This window comes from Zootoca vivipara, chromosome 3 (genome assembly GCF_965207765.1).
Source record: "Zootoca vivipara chromosome 3, rZooViv2.hap1.1, whole genome shotgun sequence".
Taxonomy (NCBI): domain Eukaryota; kingdom Metazoa; phylum Chordata; class Lepidosauria; order Squamata; family Lacertidae; genus Zootoca; species Zootoca vivipara.
The window spans coordinates 100,853,289-100,878,086 of record NC_142586.1 but is presented as its reverse complement, the minus strand read 5'-3'; the positions used below and the strand labels follow the sequence as shown (position 1 = coordinate 100,878,086).

The window sequence follows — 24,798 nt, the reverse complement described above, 5'->3', positions numbered from 1 at the left end:
GTGTTCTCGAAGCTACCAACATGAGTCTGACCAAACTGCGGGAGGCAGTGGAAGACTGGCGTGCTCTGGTCCATGGGGTCACGAAGAGTCGGACATGACTAAACGACAACAAAGAGTGGCTGCAAACCAATCTACAGTTAGATTCTCGCGAATTATGCTTAGCCTTCCAGGCTGCAGGAGATACGGCAATGCTGACGTTGGGGCGCTCACTCTGTGTGTGTCTTTTAGGTGCACAGTACCCGCCAACAGCCATCCGCCGGGCTCCCCAGTTGCCATCTCTCGCCCAATCCCATGACCTTCTTGCCATCGCTGCCTTCCTGCCCATCTGCCCTGCCCATCTGGCCACGTTGTGTTGCAAATAATGGCACGGCAGTGTTCGGCGCCAGCTGTGCGGCTCCACGGCGCCCAATTCCCTCAGCTGCGTGCAGGACGTGGTGCCTGCTGAGGTCACCGTCATGTGAGGCCGCTGGCCTTGCAGCTGTACGGAAGAGGCCACGCTGCCCTTCGTGACTCCGGGAGATGTGTGCCTGTTGTTGGATCCTTGCAACAATGCAAGAGGGGTTAAGGGCGCTTGCAGCAACACTGGGGCCATTCATGCCATCAAACTGAAGATTGTCGGAGCAGTAGGGGGGAAATGCCCAAGTCAGAGGCGAGTTCTGGACATGCTGCAATGGCAACTGGGCACAAAAACACATACACACCAATGGAGACACATTTGGTGTAGCCCTGATTGAGCCTGGATTTGAACAGCCTTTAGCACCTGCGCCTCCAGGAAAAATATGGCCCGTACTCCTTTTCCCATCCGGATATTTCAGTGATGGGAAACCTCTCTTTCAGTTGACTTTCTCCCTCTTAAACTCCCAGGAAGCTTTTATTCGGGGAGACCATGAAGGGCAAGTTTCTGACCAGCAGCATGATTTTATGTATGTCTACTCAAGCTAACTAGTTCAAGGGGGCTTAATTGTTTGTCGTATTGTACCATTTGCATTTAAATGTTTGTCACTTAGAGGCATTTTGCATTAGGCAAGGCATAGATTATCAGTAAAAGCAGTAAAGCTAGTAAGAGTTAATGTCAATCCTATTACTTTGCCAGTCATGGGACTGCAAAAACCTGCCCCTTTTAATTTTGTTTTCCTTCCCTCTGGAAGAGCAACTAAATGTGTTCTGGCCGTACCGAAGCAAGTTGCAGCCTCCGCTGTGAAACTACAAACAGAAGAACTCCACGCTACAGCATTCTATTACAGACCCAACTTGTCCTTTTTTAAATAAACAACAACAACAAACAACTGGAAATGCTGGAAATTTGTAACGGGAGTTGTTCAGCGTAGCCATCGCTAGAGAAACATGCCATTTCCTTTTCTCTTGCATGAATTCACTTTGATGGTTGGAGTCTCTGTTCCCGTATTGGAAAGATGACAGTTCAATGACCTTCTTCGAAAGTTAACCTGGTGAAAAGGGAGAGCACCTTTTCACAGCGTGGCTTTGGAGAGGCACGCTATGCTATTGTTCTCTCATTAGTCACACATCTTTTTTGCGGTTAGTAATTAGTTAGCTCTTTGCTGAGAGCTGTTTGCCGAGAGCTCTTTGCCGAGAGCTGAACTCTTTGCTTTGTACCAGGTCGGCTTCCAACATTAAGCAATATTTATGTGCGGTCTGCTCTTTAATGCATCCATTCATCACATTTATATACTCCGGCCTGGCAAAGTGAGGTTTGTGCAACAGCCACAGTACTGGCAAAGGACCCAAGAAAACTCCCACTTTGCAGCCAAGTAATTTGCAGATAGCGGGAAATTATTCTTGGTTTGCATACTCTACCTATTCTGGTTTAGGTAGGTTGTCTGTAGACTCAGCTAGACTGGTAAAGAAAAAGCGGTTAATATGTGTTGTGTAAGCGATATAACATTGTGCCACCAGATAGCGATGTGGAGTCCCCCTTTTCTCTACCAGCTTTCCCTGTTTAAATTTACAATGCTTTAAACTGAAACGCTTCTTTGATGTGTCTAGATCAGGGGTCAGCAAACTTTTTCAGCAGGGGGCCAATCCACTGACCCTCAGACCTTGTGGGGGGCCGGACTATATTTTGAAAAAAATATATGAACGAATTCCTATGCCCCACAAATAACCCAGAGATGCATTTTAAATAAAAGGACACATTCTACTCATGTAAAAACATGCTGATTCCCGGACCATCCGTGGGCCGGATTTAGAAGGCGATTGCGCTGCATCTGGCCCCCGGGCCTTAGTTTGGGGACCCCGGGTCTAGATCCAGCCCATGTGTCCTGTTGTACAGAGGAAAGTCCTACATTTGAGGGACATTGGATGACTCAGGACAGACAAAAACCTTGGGATAGCTCATTGGTAGAGCATGAGTCCCTTAATCTCAGGGCCGTCAGTTCGAGCCCAACGTTGGGCAAAAAAATACCCCTACATTGCAGGGGGTTGGGCTAGATGATTCTCGTGGTCCCTTCCAACTCTATGATTCTATAAAAAGCACTTCATCACACAACACATAGATAAATTGTGGGATTCACTCCTGCAAGATGTAGCAACAGCGCACCAACTTGGGTGGTTTTAAAAAGAAGATTAGATGAATTCTTGCAGGAGAAACCTATTGATATCTATTAGCCACAATGCCTGTGTTCTACCTCATAGAATCATAGAATCATAGAATTGGAAGAGACCACAAGGACCATCCAGTCCAACCCCCTGCCAAGCAGGAAACACCATCAAAGCATTCTTGACATATGCCTGCCAAGCCTCTGCTTAAAGACCTCCAAAGAAGGAGACTCCACCACACTCCTTGGTAGCAAATACCACTGCCGAACAGCTCTTACTGTCAGGAATTTCTTGAAGAAAGTTTATCTTCTTTCTGACCTCAACTGTCAGAGGCAAAAAAATAATAATAAAAAATCCTTCCAGTAGCACCTTAGAGACCAACTAAGTTTGTCATTGGTATGAGCTTTCGTGTGCATGCACACTTCTTCAGATATCTGTCGGAGGCAGTAAGTCTCTGAGAAACAGTTGCTGGGAATTGCAGAAAGGGAAAGTTCTGATCTGCAAGTTTTCCATCGTCATCTGTTTGGCTTCTTTTAGTACAGGATGCTAAACCAGGTGAACCTTTGCTCGGATCCAGCAGGGCTCTTCATATGATAGTTCTCTGTTTGAAGGTGTCCTCTGCTTGAATAATAATAATAATAATAATAATTTATTTTTACCCCACCCATCTGGCTGGGTTTCCCCAGCCACTCTGGGCAGCTCCCAACAGAATATTAAAAACACGATAAGACAGCAGCCATTAAATACTTCGCTAAACAGGACTGCCTTCAGATGTCTTCTAAAGGTCAGATAGTTGCTTATTTCCTTGACATCTGATGGGAGGTCGTCCCACAGGGTGGGCGCCACTACCGAGAAGGCCCTCTGCCTGGTTCCCTGTAACCTCACTTCTCGCAGGGAGGGAACCGCCAGAAGGCCCCCGGAGCTGGACCTCAGTGTCTGGGCTGAACGATGGGGGATGGAGATGCTCCTTCAGGTACACTGGGCCAAGGTTGTTGAAGGGTTGCCTGTTCAAGTCCGGTTTCAAGAGCCCTAAAAAGGGGCAGGCAGAAGAGACAGGAGGGAGCTGACCTATGAGCCGCCCTCTTGTGATCAGGAGCCCTGAAAAACATTATGCAGAGGAAGAATCACACACCCTCCAACATTCCTCGGATGAAAACAGGGACATATTCTACATCCGTGTCGTTGTCCCGCTAGACTCAGCGGCCAAAAGAAGCAAACCAGAGCCAGGCAACTGCAATGGCTGCTCTTCAGCTCCCACGACCCCCAGCAGCGGCCTTGTGGATAGCCCCTGCCCCCTTTGTTCCCCCACCCACCACTTTCTTTATGAGAAACCGACTGACTGAGGAGCAGGGATATGGTGAAAAACTTTATTAGGGGCATTCAAGTGTCCAGGATATTGTTTTCATAAAAACAGGTAGTGGCGCCATATTTAGGTGTTTTTTTGGGGGGGGGCATAAAGGAGTGGAAGGCATAGATCTAAGAAATGTGTTAGAGGGGCACACAGATCTGAACTTCCACACACTGAAACACTGCACTGGAACTGGAAATTCAGGACTCTGTGTGAAAAAGTGAGAAGTTAAGGGTTATTGTGACAATCCCGGCATTTTCAGGGCAGTTGGACGGTATGGAATCATGTATGTTTCTGTGAATCGAAAGGTCTCGGTTCCTTACAGCAAGCCAACAGAAATGGGAGCAGCTTTTAAGCAAAACCAAGAGCTTCTAAATGCCATATATTTCCATGGTGCACACGTAGTTCTCTCTCATTCAGATCTATGGGCCCTTGGAGTACTTAACTTTGGCTCGATGGCATCCACATTCCTTTTCATTTGTGGAAATCTTGGCTGAAGGGTTTGAGATGTGCTGCCTGGTGTTAATAATTATCCCATTTGCAAACCTGTCCCCCTTTCCCCCTCCTTCCCCGCTGCCGTATATGATCCCAAATGCCACTTTTAGAAACGTTCGCCGCAATAATGGATTGCTGCGTCAGCTTGCTTGGCACTCTGGCCTTAATGCCTCATCATCGCGTTTGCAAATATAATCTCGTAGGGGTAACAAATATAGGGTTTCCTGCCCCATCACTGCACTCTAAAGTCTGGGAGAAAGAGCTTGCGATTCTGTTCTCCTGTAACTAAAATCTAAGCGAAGGCCATTCAAAAATCCAGGATGGGGGAGCAGTTTAGAAGGAAACAATGGGGTTTCTTCATAGCAGATCTCATTAGGCTGATTAAATAGTTGGGAAAGCGAAGCGTGAAAAATGAAACATGACTGTTACGGCGGCTTGGGCGCATCAAGCTTTTCAGCCACGGACGTTGCCCTAACAGCAATTTGCGTGTTTAGACCTTTAAACCTCCCCCTTAAATAAATTCACACAAGACTTGAATTTTTGGTTTGGTTTTTGGCAGAATTTAGGCCACAACTTTATTGATTACAGCAAGTGAGTGGTTGCATGGGCTCTGGTTCGACTAGCTCCCTGCATCATTGCGGGTAGCGCTGACCCAGAGCTCCATCATAGGTCAGCCTAGGGTGAACACCTGGAATGGCAGAAAGCCGGGTCCATCACCCAGATGTCCCCCTGGACTCAGGCACGGGCACAACCCCCTCACAGGGTTGGCCAAACGGAATACCTTTCACAACAAAACTTGCGGCTCCCCCAAGCCTGCTAATATATCCCTGCTATTCATTTTGAGATATTTATATACTTCCCGTCATGCAAAACAAATGCAGGCGGAGTGAAGCAGATTGCCAAGACCCTGGTCCTGCCCAAAGCTTGACTCCTGTATCAGGAAAGACCTTCACGAGCAACGGCACTCACACCCTGATCATCAGAGAAAGAGGGAAGGATAGGACAAGTGTGGCACAAGGTGATGCACAAATCTGAACACAGCTCACCAGGCGCACATGATGGCACTCAGTCTCAAAAACCCTTCTGGGTTTGGGGTGCCAACTTTGGAGCACTGTGATATATCTGGCAGGCCACAAAACATGGCAGGCAGGTGATGTTTGGCATCATGTGTGGCAAAATTGTCCAGGTCAGCTAGGACTGGCACCACAGTTACCTGGGTGCCCCGCCTGTCGCTCTTGACAAGTCCTGTGTGGGAAATGGCACTTTTCAATAAAAGGGGCTTTATTCTGTTGCTCTGAAGGGCTTCCTCAGCTGCAAATGTTGCTTTGTTTGTCAAAGACGCGCACGAGTTTGACGTGGCCCCCCCCAATCCCCAAATTGGGCACGAGCCAGTTGGAAGTGTGCTTCCCATGTTGCTTTGCAGCAGGAGGTCCCTCACAGCCAGCAGCGTCTCTTGTGAAAGAGAAGGGGGAAACAAGGCACAGAGGAGAGGTGAATAGTGTTCTGTGAGTCTGCCCCCCTGCCCCCACCAAGAATCAGAAACTCCTGCAGGCGTGGGCTGATGTCACAATACTCGTATACAGACACAGAAGGGAGGCAGAAGGCAGCTGTGGGGAGAAGCGGAAGGAAAGCGGGAGAGAAAGATGGTTACTTTCCTGCTTTGGAAGTTATTTTCTTTCTTCCAGAAGGAAGTGTGCAACGTGTAGAAAAGGGGGGAAATGTGCAATCAGGAGAATGCAATCCTTTTGGATGCGCAGCTGTCCATGGAGGCGCAGGTTAATTCTGTTTCCAGGACGAATTTCTACCAGCTCCATCTGGTACGCCGGCTGAGACCCTACCTGCCTGCGCACTGTAATGCCAGAGTGGTATATGCGCTGGTTATCTCCTGCTTGGAATACTGCAATGCACTCTAATCCAGAATGCGGCAGCTAGGCTGATGACTGGGAGTGGCTGCCAGGACCATATAACTAACACTGGTCCCAAATAATCTACACTGGGTCCCAGCACGTTTCCGAGCACAATTCAAAGTGTTGGTGTTGACCTTTAAAGCCCTAAACGGCCTCGGCCCAGTATGGAGCGTCTCCACCCCCATCGTTCTGCCCAGACACTGAGGTCCAGTGCCGAGGGCCTTCTGGCGGTTCCCTCACCACTAGAAGCCAAGTTACAGGGAACCAGGCAGAGGACCTTCTCAGTAGTGGCACCCGCCCTTCAGATGCCAAGGAAATATAGAACTACAGTATATGACTTTTGGAAGACATTTGAAGGTAGCCCTTACAGGGAAGTTTTTAAATGTTTGAGGTTTCATTGTATTTTTATATTTTGCTGGGTGTCACCCAGAAAGGCAGGAGCAACCCAGTTTATATGATGGATGGCATATAAATAATAAAGTCATTATTGGTTATTATTATTATTATTATTGGACATGTTGTTGTTGTTGTTGTTATCAGCATCATTGGACTTCAGCACTGCATGGTCTCAGCAAAACAGAAGGAGATGCAAGGGGAGGCAGCCGGCTGCGTTCCTTTTCCTCTGGACAGGAGATCACCTGCTTGGCCGCCATCTTCCCAGATGCTGCAGAAGTCAGCCAGAGAGTGCAATTCTGGGCTGCATCATTGCAATTCTGGAATTGCATTGCATCAATGCAATTCTGGGCTGCATCAATAGGAGTATAACATCTAGATCAAGGGAAATAATAGTACCACTGTATTCTGCTCTGGTCAGACCTCACCTGGAGTACTGTGTCCAGTTCTGGGCACCACAGTTTAAGAAGGATACTGACAAGCTGGAACGTGTCCAAAATGGTCAAAGGCCTGGAAACGATGCCTTATGAGGAACGGCTTAGGGAGCTGGGTATGTTTAGCCTGGAGAAGAGAAGGTTAAGGGGTGATATGATAGCCATGTTCAAATTTATAAAAGGATGTCATATAGAGGAGGGAGAAAGGTTGTTTTCTGCTGCTCCAGAAAAGCAGACACGGAGCAATGGATTCAAACTACAAGAAAGAAGATTCCACCTAAGCATTAGGGAGAACTTCCTGACAGTAAGAGCTGTTCAGCAGTGGAATTTGCTACCAAGGAGTGTGGTGGAGTCTCCTTCTTTGGAGGTCTTTAAGCAGAGGCTTGACAGGCATATGTCAAGAATGCTTTGATAGTGTTTCCTGCTTGGCAGGGGGTTGGACTGGATGGCCCTTGTGGTCTCTTCCAACTCTATGATTCTATGAGTGCTCTTAGAAAAATATACATGAAATCCAAAAGATACACATAATTTGATTGTTATTATTATTGTTTATTTAACAAATGCTTTTCTAGCTTTTTTTTCTGCACAAATCCACTAACATGCAGCTCTAAGCTGAGTGTGTATGGCACATATTGGTCTCTTGCAGATGAAAACATGTTGCAAAACTTGCCAAACACAACCCCCCCTTTAATAGAGGCCTAAACTTGTGGCCCTTGTAAGCTTGGGGGCCTGACCCAAATGACCCTCCTGGCTCAGCCCCACTGACTGGTCCCTCCCAGCCAAATGCTTTGCAGATTTGAAAGGTGTTATATCAAAGTTACAGTGATAATGAAAATCCTTCACGATTTGCAATTATGGTAGCTTTCAGGCATGGGGCCACCCTCCCTGGTTTCATGCATTTAACGATCAATGAAACTATTTTATTTTCTATCAATAATTTAATAAATACTTTTGCTTTACAATGATACATTCAAGTGACATTTTTTCTTTCTTTTGGTTCCCCCCCCCCACTCGCTTTTTTTGGGCGGAAGCAAGAGTCACGAGACATTTCAGGATCAGTATACTTTAATATGGTATCAGTGTCAAAATACATTTCCTTATCAAGTTAAAAGTTCCCATACAGTTACAAGATTATAAATAAGAAATTCAACAATAGAGAGAGAGCATGAAATAATTACGACAATAATTACGGTTAATATTTTAAGCACAGATTTTCTTTTACCCTACCCCCACCTCCCCACCCCCACAGTGTGTTTTTAGTAAATGGTTAGGGTACAACATCTTAATGCTGAAACTACAAACAGAGATTAAAAATATAATAGCAATATTTAAGTGTGATTAACCCTTCAAGCACACAAATCATCACCACATTAAAGACCTGCTTTGCTGCAGCCACAGGCTTCAGACCACTTACTCCAGAACTGCTACTGAACGTGAATGGGATTACTTTAAAGCAAACTGCTCAAGGTTGGCAGCCTGGTGGTGACGCTCGTGATTTATGCTTCTTTCTGGGGCTTAGCTACCTTTCTTTTCTTAAGACAGTTCAGGCCACCAGCCAGTCAGTTAAACACAGCAAAGAGCCAATTCACACATCTCCTAGAAGCAAACTCCGATCTGCTACTGACTGTATTACACTCGACCAGAAGATGCAGCCATTGAGTGCGATTTGATGATATATGTGCCAGCTATATTCTCAGGTGCTTTATATTGGCTGAATCATGTCCTTAAAAAAAAAAAACCAAAACCAAAACCAAAAACCTAAAGTCCTTTAAATATCGTGGGCCGTACTATTTTGCTTTTTAAAAAATGTACTTCAGATAGAAAAGTGCTCCCGAGCTTTGTGCAATGTAGCACAGGTGGAATATTAAGTCGGCACAAGGCATGCGCGAGTAGAGATTTTTGACTGTACCAGTGGGATTTCTCTCACTGATACCACTCTCCCAGGTGGCAGCGGGACAGAGCGCAGAGGAAGAATGCAAGGAGAGCTTCTTGGGAGGAGCTGTTCCACCAGATCCGCCACTGAAGACTACAAAAGCCCCAAGGGAACTAACCTTCTCTGAAAGTTGTTCTGTAACCCAGCAGAGAAGATCAGGCCGGAAGGGATTCCAAAATGCAATCTTTAAAGAAGTTTGGATTTTCTTTCCTCCCTGGGGATACATGTGGTGTGTGTGTGTGTGTGTGTGTGTGTGTGTGTGTGTGTGTGTGCTGTTTTGCAGGATGGATCCCTGAGCAGTCTCGATTCCGGAGTGTATTTGCTCACAAATCTTTCCCTAAATAATGGCTTTCACAGCTACATTACCTTGGAGCAGCCATCCCCAACCTTCGGCCCTCCTGATGTTTTGGACTACATTTCCCTTCATCCCTGACCACTGGTCCTGTTAGCTAGGGATCATGGGAGCTGTAGGCCAAAACATCTGGAGGGCCGCAGGTTGGGGGTGCCTGCCTTGGGAGGATCCTCAAAAAATCAGGCACAATTCATTTAAGAGTAGTCAAGCACATTCCCCTCCGTTTATTTTCAACAAGAAAGGTTAACACCCTCTCAGTGAAATCACTTTGAATGGGAAGTGCTTCATTTTGACCGGATCGTGAACATTACGTCAAAGCTGGACCTTCAGTGGGATGCGGCACCTCCAAAGGAGTGAGCGAAAATTATTGGGCTTGGTGGACAAAGCCCGTGCCAAAACTTTACAATTCCTTATGGGTTCTGTGCACCTCCAGTGACATCCATGTCCACTTCAGTGCTGTGGAGATATCCCCCAAGGGATGTGTGTTCAGACCTTCCCTCTTCAGCAAAGATAATGGGGAAGGCCAGCTTTGCAAGGGCTTCATATACACAGCATTACACAACATACAGCACTCCGACACAGCTCTATAGAAGTCAAGGTTTGCAATCCAGAGCGGGAGCTGTTGCAACAGCAATAACATTGCTGTTATTGTTGCAATGGACTAAGACTCTGAATAGTGCCTTTAATGATGGAGGCCGTGTATTCGCCATACATTCAAACCGCATGGCTTCTTCCCCCAAAGAAGCTACTGTAGTTTAAGGGTTCTGGGAATGGTAGCTTTGTGAGGGGTAAATGACGGTTCCCGGGATTCTTTAGGGAGATCCTCGTGCTTTAAATGTACAGTGAAGCCCACCCTAAGAATATTAGTTGTGCTCAAGTCCTGTGGCACCTGTTTAGCTGCATTTTGAGTCCTATTGATTACAGCGGGCCTTAGTTAATAAGTAACTTTCTCTGAAGTGGAACTATGTTCAGGAGGAGACATAAATGGCTCTTGTTTGTAAGGGAATCCACAGGCTCTTATAAATCTATGCTGATTTGCCCCAGGTACATTTATCTGGGTAAATAAAGCATAACGCCTAATATCACCATTATTTCCTGTTGCCCTGAATTTGCCCCTTAGCCCTTCCAACCTGGCCTTTCTCACCGAAGCTCGGAAGCTTTAATAAATATTTTTTAAAACCTGCACTCCACAGTTCCTTGAGCTTCTGTTATTGCTGGATTGAATATATGAGTGTGCCTGTTTGCCCAGCAAAGGCAACGGGTCTTGCAGAGACTGCTTCTATTTTAAACAAATTCCTGAGCACCAACATTGGTTTGTGTTTGTTTTTGTTTAATAGCATTTCTGAAAAGTTCAGATTGCCTACAGAAAAAAATCATTTGCACTTGAAAGGCTATCAACAATTAAAAAGTAAACTAAAAAAGTAAACTAAAAAGACAACAAACACCTTCCTACTCAGTCGCTCCAGAGCCTAAAAACATTGATTTCCCCCAGTGTAACAAGTAGGCAAGCAAATATATATTTAGTTTACTTTTTTCAGCAAAACTTCAGTAGTGCACAAAAAGAATGTGGCTAACTAGCCGGAGGTGGGGGGGGGTGAACGCCAACCCCCAACTTAGCTGGGAATCAGCAGTTTTAGTAACAGCCTTTGGACAAATCCTGCAACATCAGCGACAGCGTAAGAAAACTCTACCAGATCTAAGTAAAAACGGTTCCCGAGAAGAAACTCACGGCTCTGCATCAATGTCTAAACAGGTATAACAAAAGTACCAATATATGATAAACATTTAACCCAGAGAAAAAGGATCAGTCAGTTACACTTTGTGTAAAAATATATATATATGGAGAATTAATACACACAGATGGGTTGAATTCCTTCCCCGCCCCACGTATTTCAAATTGTGCAGCAACATTCTCTGCCTTCTCTCAGTTGTCCCCAACTCAAATTCCTCACTTAGCCAGGCTGGTTCCTGAGGAGGGTGGCACTGATCTAAAGGAGATGGCAGCTGGCTGTCTTGGGATTCTTTCGCAGTACCGTGCTCTGAATCTAAGACGCCAAGCCACGCCACCCCGCTTGTTTAATTAAGGAAACGTTGAGTTTATCCTGGGAGTTGGGTAAGGTCTGCTAGGAAAGGCACCTCGATGTTGCTAAACAAAACAAAACAAAAAACAAAACCCCATTGGCAGTTATTTGCCTGATAACTTTGGCTCTTCCATATGCGAAAAAAGAAAAAACGACCAATCCTCAAATCCAAGCCAACACAAGACAGGCGGCTACACTGCATGATCTGAGAGGTGCAGACTAAGATCACTTTGCAATGCCACAGAGGGCGCTCAGCCACAAGGCTCCCTCTTGCTTCATTATCCAGTCTACTACTTGGATTAGCCCTGCCTTGGATTAGCCCTGTATGGCTAGGTTAGTCCTGCCTCGGACAAAAACACAGCCCCAAGTTTTAGATTTCTGACCTAAATTGTAAGGGGAAAGGCTGTAATTTGCAACTTGACAAGGACCAACAAACACGAAAGCTGCCGTTGGGTGTGTTAAGAATGATGGGTGTTTCATCGCTAGCTTGTTAAAAGGCCGTAATCTGTGATTATTATTATTTTTCCATGTTAGAAAATGCAGAGGAAAAACTAGGGGTAGGGCAACAAGTGCATTTCATCAGATTTGTTTATTTCACTTATCTTTGGCAATAAAATAAAATAAACCTTTGCAGTCAACGGAGCCAAAGTATTACATAGAGGCGCGAGCGAGCACACCGCAGCTTCTTCTTCTTCTTTTATTAGCGTGAATAATGAGGAAGTTTCAGAACACATAAATTACACAGCGGTGGGGAATCATATAATATAAATTTCCTAAGGAACGTCTTATCGAAACAGAAGGGGGTTGGAAATACAGTAGATGCCTACTTCTTTTTAATGCAGAATAAGAAAAGTGAGTAACTTCACAGAAAGGCCACTATTTGGTGATGTGGACAAGTTCGATAGTTAAGTAAAATCTTGTAAAAGTGTAATCAGTATTAGAAATTGTCTACTTGCAAAAATAGATTTAAAAACTGCAGCTGGTTTGTTTGTTTTGGACAGTATAGGCCAGGGAATGCTGCAAGGCTGCTTCAGGTCGCCTGATCGAGAGCTCGGAGCAAATCGCTGCCTTGAAGGAGCGTCGAACTCCCGAGAACTGGGACGTTAACCTCACAGTCATATCGGGTCAGTTCCGGCAACAAATAAGGTTCCAAGGATGAGCCGAGCAGGCGACTTGTCACTCCTGAAATGAGAAGATTTAGATGTTGAGCGGCCTTCTTTTATTTATTTCGGTTCAGGCTTAAGATTTCTGCCTGGAAAGGACAGTGCACAAGAAGAAAACACAAATACGTCCCCTTACAATAACAATATATGCACACATATTTTAATGAGAAAATTGCAAGGGTCCAACAATAACAACAGATCAGCTTGAGCAGGACAAACAAAAATAAGGCAACAGAACCAAGCAGACTTGTCTAAACTACAGTGCAGGGCTGGGGCTGGGCACTCATATTGAAGGCATTTCGATAGTCTCTGCTGAGTCATGAAAGGCGAACAGGGAAGGAACCAAATGGCCACCAGAGAAAGAAAAACACAGAGAGGTCCACAGTCTCTGAGCACTGCAGGGTCCACCTATATACCATGTCAATTATGCGTCTGGAGCAGGCCTGCTTGGCTTCATTTATCTATTTACTGTAAAGCTATTGTTTCCCCAGTAGTGATGTATGGAAGTGAGAGCTGGACCATAAAGAAGGCTGATCGCCGAATAATGGATGCTTTTGAATTATGGTGCTTGGAGGAGACTCTTGAGAGTCCCATGGACTGCAAGAAGATCAAACCTATCCATTCTGAAGGAAATCAGCCCCGAGTGCTCACTGGAAGGACAGATCGTGAAGCTGAGGCTCCAATACTTTGGCCACCTCATGAGAAGAGAAGACTCCCTGGAAAAGACCCTGATGTTGGGAAAGATTGAGGGCACTAGGAGAAGGGGACGACAGAGGACGAGATGGTTGGACAGTGTTCTTGAAGCTACGAACATGAGTCTGACCAAACTGCGGGAGGCAGTGGAAGACAGGAATGCCTGGCGTGCTATGGTCCATGGGGTCACGAAGAGTTGGACACGACTAAACAACCAAGCAACAACATTGGGGGGGCAGGGTCTGATCCAGATCAGGGCCAGGCAAGTCTTAGGTGAGCTCCTGCCTGCAACCACTGCTCTCCCCCCCCCCCCCGGCCTGTTAGAAAACAGTCCCTCCAAGTTTGTGTTATGGTTTGAGGCGGAACTCACCTGACATCCTATGACCTTGTGGCACACTGAAGTCCTGATAAGGGGGGCAGTAAAAGTGTGGGGAGAAGGCAGCTTTGGGGATGTTGGCAGAGTTTCTCAAAGAGGGTGGCGGATGCCGTGGCTGGAGTTGCTGCTGCCCCATATTCATAGGGGGCTGGCCTGGTCCTCTTTGCGGGTTGCAAAGGAACTCATCTGCAAATGAAAAGCAAAAAACGGGGCTTCAAAGAGGATGTCCGCTTTTAGAAACACAATTCCGAACACAATATTTCCCCCCACGTTTGTCCAAGAGTCAAGAGAGCAGGCTGACACTGGCGTGAGCCAATGTGGAATTGTGGAATATTGCACATCAATATTAATGTTGAAACAAAATTAAAAATACCCCTTCCAGTAGCACCTTAGAGACCAACTAAGTTTGTCATTGGTATGAGCTTTTGTGTGCATGCACACTTCTGCAGATATTAATGTTGTGATTGTTGTAACCCAAACGGTACCTTAGGGCGTGTAATGAATTGTAATAATAATGATGATTATTTTTTTTATTAAAATGTTCTTATAGTGCTATTCCATAGAAGATTTCAAAGTGGCTTACCACAAAAATACGTACAGCCATACAGTGAAAACATATAAAATAAGTTTTTTTAAAAAAACCATACATCAATTAACCGTTGTGGACAGATGTGTTCTTAACTGCCTGCATAGCCTGGTGGAATATAAGAGTTTTCAGCAGCCATTTTCAAGTTAAAACAAAAGGCACCTGCTACCTCTATTGGCAGAGAGTTCCACAGGGCTGGGCCAATGATATTCAAAGCTCTGTTTTTTGTTGTTATCAAGTGAGCCCTGCCAACATGGGGAATGATGAAGGATGCTCCTGCAGATGATCTCAGTGCTCAAGCTGGAATATAAGGATTTAGGCGATTCCTGAGCAAAGCCATGCAATGAAATGTTTTGTAGGGGAACAGTTAGGGCCAGAGGCACCAGCTACTGAGGGTGATTTGGGGGCTGACATCACACACATGACCATCACGCCTCCTTCCTTTAAGCTGGGCAGAAGCTTCCTGGGCTTTTGGAAGGAGGTGGCAGGCTTCTGAAAGGATGGTGGAGCCCTCCTTCCCCGTGAGGTTTGGGAAAGTGGCCGGAGGGCTCTTGGACCCACCAGAGCATTGTTTCCCCCTCCCTAAACCGGGCAGAACCCCCCTGGGCTTTGGGAAGCAGGTGCCTGTCAGGGACTGGGCAGAAGAGGAATGGTGGAGACCGCCTTCTCAGCCTGAACCATCCAGAGAAGACGAAGACAGTATAGATTTACAACAGGGGTTTGCGGAAGATCACAGCTCAGAGGCAGATGAGGGGCGGGGGGGGGGGAGTTGGGAAATAATAGGAGAGAAGGAAGAAGAGGAGGCAGCTGGCTGACATGTTATCACTAGAAAGCATTCCAGACCCCGCCCCTCTCCCAGAAGCTGGTGAGCACTGAAAGTAGGAGAGCAAAAGAGACAGATGGCCCTAAGTGGGAACCGTGAAATGGGTGGTGCTGTTGACAGATGAGGAAGTAAGAGAGAAGGGTGTGTGTGTGTGTGTGTGTGTGTGTGTGTGTGTGTGTGTGTGTAGATTTACTCAGAGCAACACCATTACCCCAAGAGGCTGCATTTCTAAGCCTCTCTCTGTGAATATCAAATAAACAACATTGGTAAGAACCTTCCTTATCTTACCCATTCCTGGCAACCTACCGTGGGGGCTTGGATCCTCTGACTCCTGACAGCGCCAGAGAAACATTTAGGGAACTAGCCTAGCCCCCTAATGCACGCCACTGTCCCTGAAGTACCCTGCACCTAAGTTTTCCAGGGCTTTGTAAATTCATACAAGGACCTTCAACCTGACTCGGTAGTCGAGGGGCAGCCGGTGCGGCTGTTTCAACAATGGTGCCACATGTTCCCAGCTAGATGATGCAATGCACCCTTGATGGCTAGCAGCTGAACATCTGAACCTGTGACACTAAGCGTTGCATATGAATGAACCACCACTGTAGATTGATGTATACAGCATAGGAACATAGGAAGCTGTGGTCCATCTAGTTCAGTACTGTTGACCCTGATTGGCAGCGGGTCTCCAGGGTTTCTGACGGGGGGGGGGGCATTCTCAGCTCTACCTGGATATACTGAGAGGTGGAGCCCAGGACCTCCTGCATTCAAAGCAGGTGCTCTGAAGCTGGGCTGCAGCCCTTCCCCAAAGAACTGCCATATAATCTCATGCAGTTGCATCTATGGAAGTATGATGGTGGCTCACATTCACTCATGCAAGGTGCCACTTGAGGCTGCAAGTCATGCTATACTTGTGAGCTTCCCAGAGGTCTGGCCACCCTGGGAAAACAGAACGCTGGCAAAGATGGACCATTTGCCCATCTGGTCCCGCAAGGATCTTCATAAGGAGCTTGAAGTTAGTGCAGAACACAGACAGTGAGCATAAGACGTGGAAAAAATGAAATATAAAGGCAGGGACTGGATCTCCAGGACAAGTTTTGTGTTTTGTCACCAGCTGCCCAACAGTGACATAGTGGACCCCATGTGACTCCATTTAGTTATATCTAATTACCTTTCTTTCTTTTTTAAAAGGGTCTTACCATTAAGGACACTTGTGCTGAGCGACTTCTTCTCTGTAAGTAATGCACAATTTTCACCTCTGAGGATTTTCATCCTTTTCCACATTAAGTGTGTTGGGTTAATGCCAGATGTTTCTCCTTGTATCTATAGATGGGGGGGGAGGGGAAAGAGAAGGTATAAGCCTGACGAGAAAAGAATTATTGCTTAAAAAACCTCATTTTTTGTTTTAAGGCCATAGAAGGGAACTTAGGAAATTGTCTTACACCAAGTTGTTAGCATGCCGCCAGTGTTTTATATCACTGTTGGGGAGCTATTTTTGTTGTTGTTTATTTTTTCCAGTATGCTGTATGGAATACTAATGTGTTATACGACCGACACACACACACACACACACACACACGAAAGTCGCTTGGAGACCCTTTGGGTGACAAGCAACTACCAGTAGCTCATGACTGACCACACTGATTAAGCATCTCCAGGGAGCAATCTGGATTCCTGGAAATGTTGGGGATTGAACCCAGGACTTCCACATGCTAAGCAAATGCTCTACCACTGAGCTATGGCCCTTTCTCAAAAAAAAGAAGGAGCCTTTGCAAAGGACAGATTACCCCACTCAGGTGTTGAAAGGCTTGCTCTTCATAGTCCAGCTGCCTCTTCAGCTTCAAACTGTTGGCAAGAGCAATCCGCGCAGGGTTTACATCCATGCCCCGCTGCCCAAGGCACTCCAGCGACCTATCAAGACAAAGCCATTGTTTTGTTAAGCATTTGATAAACACTGGAGAGCTAAGCTTCAAACCAGAACAGTGAGACTTGTTGACCTGCAGAGGCCTCTTGATCCTAACTTAAGGTTGCTGTTGGATTCTTGGGGAAAGACTTGGGGTGTCCTTCTTGAGCAAGGACGTGGATGGTGGTTCTCCAGCTGCTGATGGACTGCCAACATCACTGGCCACTGTCCCTGCTGACAGCCATCCAACAACCTCTGGAGGACCACAAATGCCTGTCCCTGGGAGACAACTCAGTGACTGTGGAGAACAGCTGTAGCATACACAACCGATGAGTTCAATACCAACCCACCTAGTTTATTCAAGCTGCAATATTCTTTCTGCTTCAACAGCAACCTGTCCTCCCCAACAGGAAGAATGCTTTAGGTGGGAGTGAAGGATGCAGATTGACCATGGAGACTTATTTAATCGTTTTTGTGTATCACAGATACCACGGACAGTATCTGTTGCCAAAGCACTGCTCGCCCTTTGTGCTGTAGTAGACAATTCACAATGCCTTGCTGAGAGCAGAGGCATGAGGTCAACAGAAGCAGTCTGTTTTTCCTTACGGATTGTCACGTCAGGCTAAGGTGGCGTGTGTGGCAGTGTGAGAATGGCATCATCCCACACCACTATGACAACATTTGAAAGGCTGGAATGTCATAGATGAGGTCACTGGCCTAGGTATGGTTTGAAGAGGCAAGGCGGGTTTGCTGAAGCTAAACACGTCTGGCCCAGTCAGCGATTGGATGAAAGGGAACTGCGTAGACCCTCCCACCCCAAGTTTATTTATTTGTGACATTTATATATCACCGTTATCTTGATCTCAAGGTGGTGTGCATGGTTCTCCTCCTCCCCATTTCATCTTCACAACAACCCTGAGAGGTAGGCTAGGCTAAGAGATGGTGACAGGCCCAAGGTCACCCAGTGAGCTTCATGGCTGAGCGGGGATTCGAACCCTGCTCTCCCAGGTCCTAGTCCAACATTCTAACCATTGTGCCACACTGGCTCTTCCACGATGGAAAGATATGTGGGAAGCAAATGTAATGAATCTGGAGTGTGGAGCCCTCCAATAGGATCTTCTCCCTCCCTTCCTGGATGAACAGCTATTGGGCGGGAGGACTTTACGTGACTGGCCCCACCCACGCGATTCTGTCCTATCAAATGTTGCTGCAGCAGTACTGGGTTATGTCAGCAGCTAAACTGCTGCAATTAACATGTGAAAGATCCCCAGCTGGCTGCAATCTTTTTTTTAAAGACCCTTAGGCCAAGGCTGGGACCTGTGGCCCTGCAGACCTGTGAAGGGACTAAAACTCCCATTAACTACTGGCTATGCTGCCTAAGGGTAAGGGACGCGGGTGACACTGTGGTGCTGATCAGAAGGTCGGCGGTTCGAATCCATAGCTGCCAAGTTATCCCTTTTTTTAAGGGATTTTGCCTTATGCTGAATAGGCTTCCTCGCGAGAAAAGGGAAAACTTGGCAGCTATGTTCGAATCCCCACGACGGGGTGAGCTCCCGTTGCTCAGTCCCAGCTCCTGCCAACCTAGCAGTTTGAAAGCACCTCAAAGTGCAAGTAGATAAATAGGTACCGCTACAGCGGGAAGGTAAACGGCGTTTCCGTGCGCTGCTCTGGTTCGCCAGAAGCAGCTTTGTCATACTGACCAAATGACCTGGAAGCTGCACGCCGGCTCCCTTGGCCAATAATGCGAGATGAGCGCCGCAACCCCAGAGTCGCTCATGACTGGACCTAATGGTCAGGGGTCCCTTTACTTATGCTGCCTAAGGCTGATGGGAGCTGCAGTCCTGCAACATTTGGAGAACCACCAGTTCCTTAGCCCATGCCTACGGTTTATTATTATTATTATTATTATTATTATTATTATTATTATTATTATTTTATTTAAATCAGCCGTACTATAATCACATGGTTTTAAATTATGAGAACCTCTCTAAGAAGACACTCTGACCTCTTCCCGACCCTTTGAAAAGCAGAACTTTTCTGGCAACCTTTGGTTTTTGTTTTTTCTTCCTGGGACAATTAACTTCCCCTTGAGGTTTCTACTTAAAAGTATATTGCAGTCGGCGTTCCTCCTTTTCGTTTCCACCACTTGGCCTCTGGGCTGAAAACGGAAAGCCTAGTCGCTGTTTCGCCTTATTCTGAACGTGGTCGCCTATTACCGTTAAAAGCCGTTAACGGTTTAAGGCTCCGTTTAGGGAAACCCATTAGGGACACACTTTCAAAAAGTTCCAAAGTCCAAATGGAACCAAGCGAAGGCTGGCCAGGGCTTTCAGAAATGGCTGAACGGATGTCCTAGTGGCTTGTTTTTGGCTACTGGCAGGTGGGGGGGAGGTTTCCCAAGACTGTTCACCCCACACACATTTTAAGGTTTTGATTTAATTCACACTCTCTCTTGGGATTGTCTATGAGGAGCTGGTTTCTGGCAACAAAGGACTCAGTTCTCCACCCTACCTAAATCCACACACTCTTTCCTCCGAGTTACCTTTTCTTATAGAAGTTCATATCAGGCAGGTGCAGCGGTGGCCCCGATGGAGAGCTAGCTATGGATCCTGAACACTTATTGACCGCTGCTCTCTGTTTCGTAGGGGCGTATTGTAAGGGTGGGTCAGGGGGCCACTGTGTGTTGGGTCTCCCACCCATTGAAGACAGAGGAGTGCTGGCTTGGGCATAGTAGGGCAGCAAAGAGGACGGCTGGCTTCCGCCGTTCAAGAAGGGTGGTGGCAGAGTCCCCTGGCCTGTGTTGACGCTTTTGTTAGACACCGGCTGGCAGTATTTCTCCGGGAAGAACTGGTCCTGCGAGGGAGGAGCAAGGGGCTGGAAGAGGTTGCTCATGTTGTTCAAGCTCTGCTGAGTGAGCTGGGCGCTTTCGGAGAGGGGCCGCTCCTCTTGACAGATCGGGCTGAGTTGGAAATCTTCTCCATCCATCGGAATGTAAGGAGCCAAAGTTTCAAGGTCCAGCTCGTTGAAATCAGTCTGCACGGAGAGAAGGGACCAGGGAAGACACCGTGATTGCAACAATAGGAAAGAAAAACGATCCTGGAAGAAACGTTTCTCCTTCTCTTTCCTAGAACAATCTCTAACGCTGTCATGCTGCCTCTTCTCAACTTGATGATTTCCAGATGTTGGCTGAATCCAACTCCCATCAGCCTCAGCCAACATGGTGAGGCATGCTGGGAGTTGTAGTCCAAAACATCAGGAAGGAACCACCTGGAGAAGGCTACTCCCAGGTATATGAGCAGGAAAGTAGGAAGCTGCCATATTATACAGAGTCAGACCATTGGTTCCTCTAGCTCAGTAATGTCTACAAACTGATAGGAAGCAGTTGTCCAGGATTTCAGGCAGGAGTCTCATCTAGTCCTGCCTGGAGATGGTGGGGATTGAGGCTGCTCTGCTTCTGAGCTACAGTCTTTCCCCAAATGCAGGCATAGGCAAACTCCGAGCCTCCAGATGTTTGGGACTACAATTCCCATCATCCCTGACCACTGGTCCTGTTAGCTAGGGATTATGGGAATTGTAGTCCCAAACATTTGGAGGGCCGGAGTTTGCCTATGCCTGTTGAAATGTGATGTAACAAAAAAAATAAAAAGATAGCCTTAATTGAGGATTCCGAGCTCACCCCCCCCCCAAACCGGTTGGTTCAAAATGGTGCTGGTTTCCTTCACATCTTGCTTTATCTATTAATACACAGTCCCTGCGCTCTGTTCTCTTGCAATGCTGGTGGCCCAAAGGAGTAAGCATTAGCCGCCAAAGAGATGTGTGTGCTACACATTGATGACGATGTTACGTTTTCCAGTTGGCTTCTCTTACCTGTGAGTTGCACTGATTCTTGGCATCCGTGTCCAAGGCAAAAAGTTTCTCAATCATCTCGATCTTCAGGTCTTCGTCTAAGGAAGTGTAATAGTCTCCGGGGCTGCTTGGCTGCAGAGTGAAAAAGACAGGGCAGACTATCAGAGCTCTGCAAATAACCACCTGCCTCGTCATAGGAATTTCACCCAGGGAAGCTTTACCAAAAGCAAATCTTTGATTTCTCGCTGGCCACAAACGACTGCCAGGTATATGTAGGCAGTTGGGCAAGTAGATATTTTTACAAGGCCCGCTTGTCAAAAAAAGCAGCACCTGCCTGCTCGCACTAGGGGTGCATGGGTTCCCCTATATTCATTTGGAAAGGGATTTGGGGATTTCAGTGTGTTCTGTGGAATATGGGCAAAGCCCTCATGTATACACAAACAAAGCCCTTTGATCCAAGGCGCCTGAAGAGAGTTTGAAGCTGTGTGCACCCCTCTCTCCTTCTGGGCCTTCTCCTTGGTGGTATTCAGTGCACAGCATCACTTTCCTGATGGAGATGTTAAGGACCTAAGAAGAGTCCAATGGCCTGTCAAGTCCAGCCTCCTGTTCCCACAGTGGCCAACCAGATATCCGTGGGGAAACCCACAAGCAAGACCTGAGCACAAGACCCCTCTCCCCTCCTGCAGTTTCCACCAATGCAATGGCCACCGACTTCGATGGCTTTCAAAGTGAATTGGACAAATATATGGAGGAGAAGGAGATCATTGACTACTAGCCAGGACGGTTGTGCTCTGCCTCCATGGTTAAGAGGCAGCATGCTTCTGAATACCAGTTGCTGGAAACCACAGGAGGGGAGAGTGCTCTTGCGCTCGGATCATGCATTTGGGTTTGCCACTGGCATCTGATCGGCCATAGTGAGAACAGGATCCTGCACTAGTTGGATCTTGCCAAGTAAATCTCTACTGTCATCATCATTTGCTGTTGGTTTTGGCTACAGGAGAAGAATGCAGCTACTCTTCTGGAAATAATCTCTCCTTTTTAAAAAAAACAAAGAAACAACAAAACTGGTATTGTAGCCGCTGTTGGTGCTCATGAAAGAACCACACATGCCCCGATGCACAACATGCATTCTCGCCGCAGCCCTGCGCCTGAAAACAACAAGGTCATCGCTCAGTGCAAAGGGCTTCCTTACAGTGGAACAGCTGCTGTTGCTGCTGGCGCTGGGGGTGCTGCTGCCAGGTGCAACCTGGGGCAGCGTAAAGCTTGGCACACTCAGCTTCTCAGCCTGCGGAGCCTGAGCCTTCGCTTCCGGAGGCCACTGCTTGTTTGGGGTCATCACAGCTTTGTTGTAGGAAGAGATTTCCTCAAACTTTTGCGTCCCTGAAATGTAAAGATATGCAAGGTCAACTCATCTGCGCAGCCTGCAAGCCCCAAAGACATCGTTTTAGGGGAAAGAACAAGGTGCACGAGCCTGAAATCATCTGACGTGATGGTCCTCCACACATGTTGAAGGACAGTACAGCTAAGTCTTGGTTTAGTATAAATAGGTGTTAAGCCTGATCTGATCGTCATTCATGCTTCTCTGAGGTCAACGCTATGCAAACAAGGGACTTTCTCATACTGGTGTCTATAATTCTTCATTGACGGTGGCTGCTCACATTACTCCCCTCCCCCTACCCGCCGATGTGGGATATTTCCTATATCTGATCACCACAGTGTGTTTTATCTAAATGAATTACACACATCACAGGCTTGTGAATTTCAGCTCTTCGGAAATTCAGAGGGTCTGCCTGCTGCAGAGGTGATTTTTTTTGTGCATGGCAGAAAAGGAAGTGGGTGCATAAGGCATTGAATTTGAAAGACCACATGTAGTTAACTAGGGACATCTGTGCCCATGCAATAGTATATTCATGCAGTCATGTCCACAAATGACTTTGGCTCATAACATAAGCCTCCAATCTGGAGTCTGCTTGGTCGTTTGTAGGTTTGCCTTTGAAGAAACCGAATGGCAAAGGTGCCAAGGCTCGATTCCTCATGGTTTGATTTTAATTTGTTTTCATTAACTCCGGTTAGAACAAACCACAGTTCCTCACGCTCGTTTGCAACATGGAACTGCAGTTTGATATAAAATGAAAACAGGAGAGGAGGAAAGGGGAGCACACACAAAGTCCCAAGGCTCCCAACAGCTTGTTTGTTGGAGTCCAACAACATTTGCAGGGTATCAAGTTGGGGAATGCTAATATTGACCATAATCTAAATCCATTTTCTTAGCCTACAAAACTACAGCCAAGTGTGCTTCTTTGTATTAGTTTAAATAAGTACCATATAGAGCTGACCTGAGCATCTAAAATATTTGCTTACTGTAACAATTTATGAGATGTATCCATCTCCCAATAACCTACTGGTTAACTATTGTGCAAAACAGAAAAAAGGTGGTTTATCTCCCCAGAACATTACTAACCAAAGTCAAGAGAAATAATAGCATCGCCAGGTGTTGGTGCCAGCTGTGCAAGTTCTTCAGGTTCTTCTTTCAGCTTGGTGAACAAGAAACCACTCTTTTCTGCCACGGGGACTCCGTTATCAAACATAGGATTCATTGCCATCATGTGCGGCTTAAAGAGCGATTCTGTCTGATCCATGGAGAACACGATATCATTGTTCTCTATTTCACTAACAAGAACAAAATCAGGTGGTTTAGAATAGTTTGTACTCCGATGAAGAATGTCCACATGCAACCAGTTCAGTTAATTAAAGCGAAAATTCAATTTTACCAAGCAGGCACCTGGATTTAGATGCTTAACCTCTGACAACACACTTTGCTCTGACTGCCACGTAGTTGGCTGTGTGCCTACCTATCAGTGGAAATGGACAGTTTTAAGGGGGCGAAAGGAACAACCTTTGTTGCAAAGACCAGATTCCCACAGGGATGCTACCAACAGGACCATAATGCACATTGTGAGTTGAGAGGGGCCTCCTTCTTCTTGGGCAAGCAGAGTTTGAGGTCTGAGGTCGGGAACTAGCAGTTGAACATCCTGTGTGAAGTTTGACCTATGTTAAACAGCTCAGGACTGCAATACCTCAAGGGCTGCCTCTCTCCATATGAACCAACCTGGACCCTGCTATCATCTTCCGAGAACCTTCTTTGTGTGCCTCCTCCATGAGAGGTCTGGAGGGTGGCAACACAAGACAGGGTTTTATCTGCAGTGGGTCCCTGTTTGTAGAATGCTCTCCCTAGGAAGGCTTGCCTGCCACCTTCATTATACACCTTTAGGTGCCAGGCAAAGGCATTCCTCTTCAACCAGCCCTTTGGTTGATGAACAGTCTACGGCCTTTTAAATGTGTTTGTGGGAGGCAGGGGGCTATTGGTTTGTTTTTCTTCTTATTTTCACTATGTGTTTTGTGTTTTTGATAATGTAATTTTATGTTGTGAACCGCCCTGAGATCTACAAATAAAGGGTGATATACAGATATAATGATGATGATGATGATAATAATAATAATAATAATAATAATAGTAATAATAATAGTCTTAGAACAAGGATGGGGAACTTCCAGGTGTTGCTGGATGCCAACTCCCATAGTAAAAAGGTCAAGGACCCCTGGACAGTTAAATCCAGCCAGAGGCAACTATGGGGTTGCGGCGCTCATCTCACTTTCAGGCCGAGGGAGCCGGCGTTTGTCCACAGACAGCTTTCCGGATCATGTGGCCAGCATGACTAAACCACTTCTGGTGCAACGGGACATCATGACGGAAACCAGAGTGCAGGGAAACGCCATTTACCGCCCCAAAGCAGCAGTACCTATTTATCTACTTGCACTTTTTTGGGGAGTGCTTTCGAAGTGCTAGGTTGGCAGGAGCTAGGACAGAGCAATGGGAGCTCATCCCGTCGCGGGGATTTGAACTGCTTACCTTGG

The 24,798-nt window shown here is 46.5% G+C and overlaps 1 protein-coding gene across 2 annotated transcripts in view; it reads right to left on the bottom strand.

Moving 5' to 3' along the window:
- Positions 1–8,180: 8,180 nt before the first annotated feature.
- Positions 8,181–24,798, bottom strand: part of EPAS1 (endothelial PAS domain protein 1) — a 126,094-nt gene continuing 109,476 nt past the window's right edge. For both annotated transcript variants that reach the window (XM_035111182.3, XM_035111181.3), the window contains 8 exons: positions 23,345–23,553; positions 22,076–22,263; positions 20,905–21,015; positions 19,580–20,070; positions 16,925–17,048; positions 16,337–16,460; positions 13,726–13,917; positions 8,181–12,681 (listed from right to left, as the gene is read on the bottom strand). In XM_035111182.3, coding sequence (XP_034967073.2) covers positions 12,530–12,681; positions 13,726–13,917; positions 16,337–16,460; positions 16,925–17,048; positions 19,580–20,070; positions 20,905–21,015; positions 22,076–22,263; positions 23,345–23,553 — 1,591 coding nt within the window. In that variant the 3' untranslated portion in view covers positions 8,181–12,529. The remainder of the gene's footprint in view (positions 12,682–13,725; positions 13,918–16,336; positions 16,461–16,924; positions 17,049–19,579; positions 20,071–20,904; positions 21,016–22,075; positions 22,264–23,344; positions 23,554–24,798) is intronic.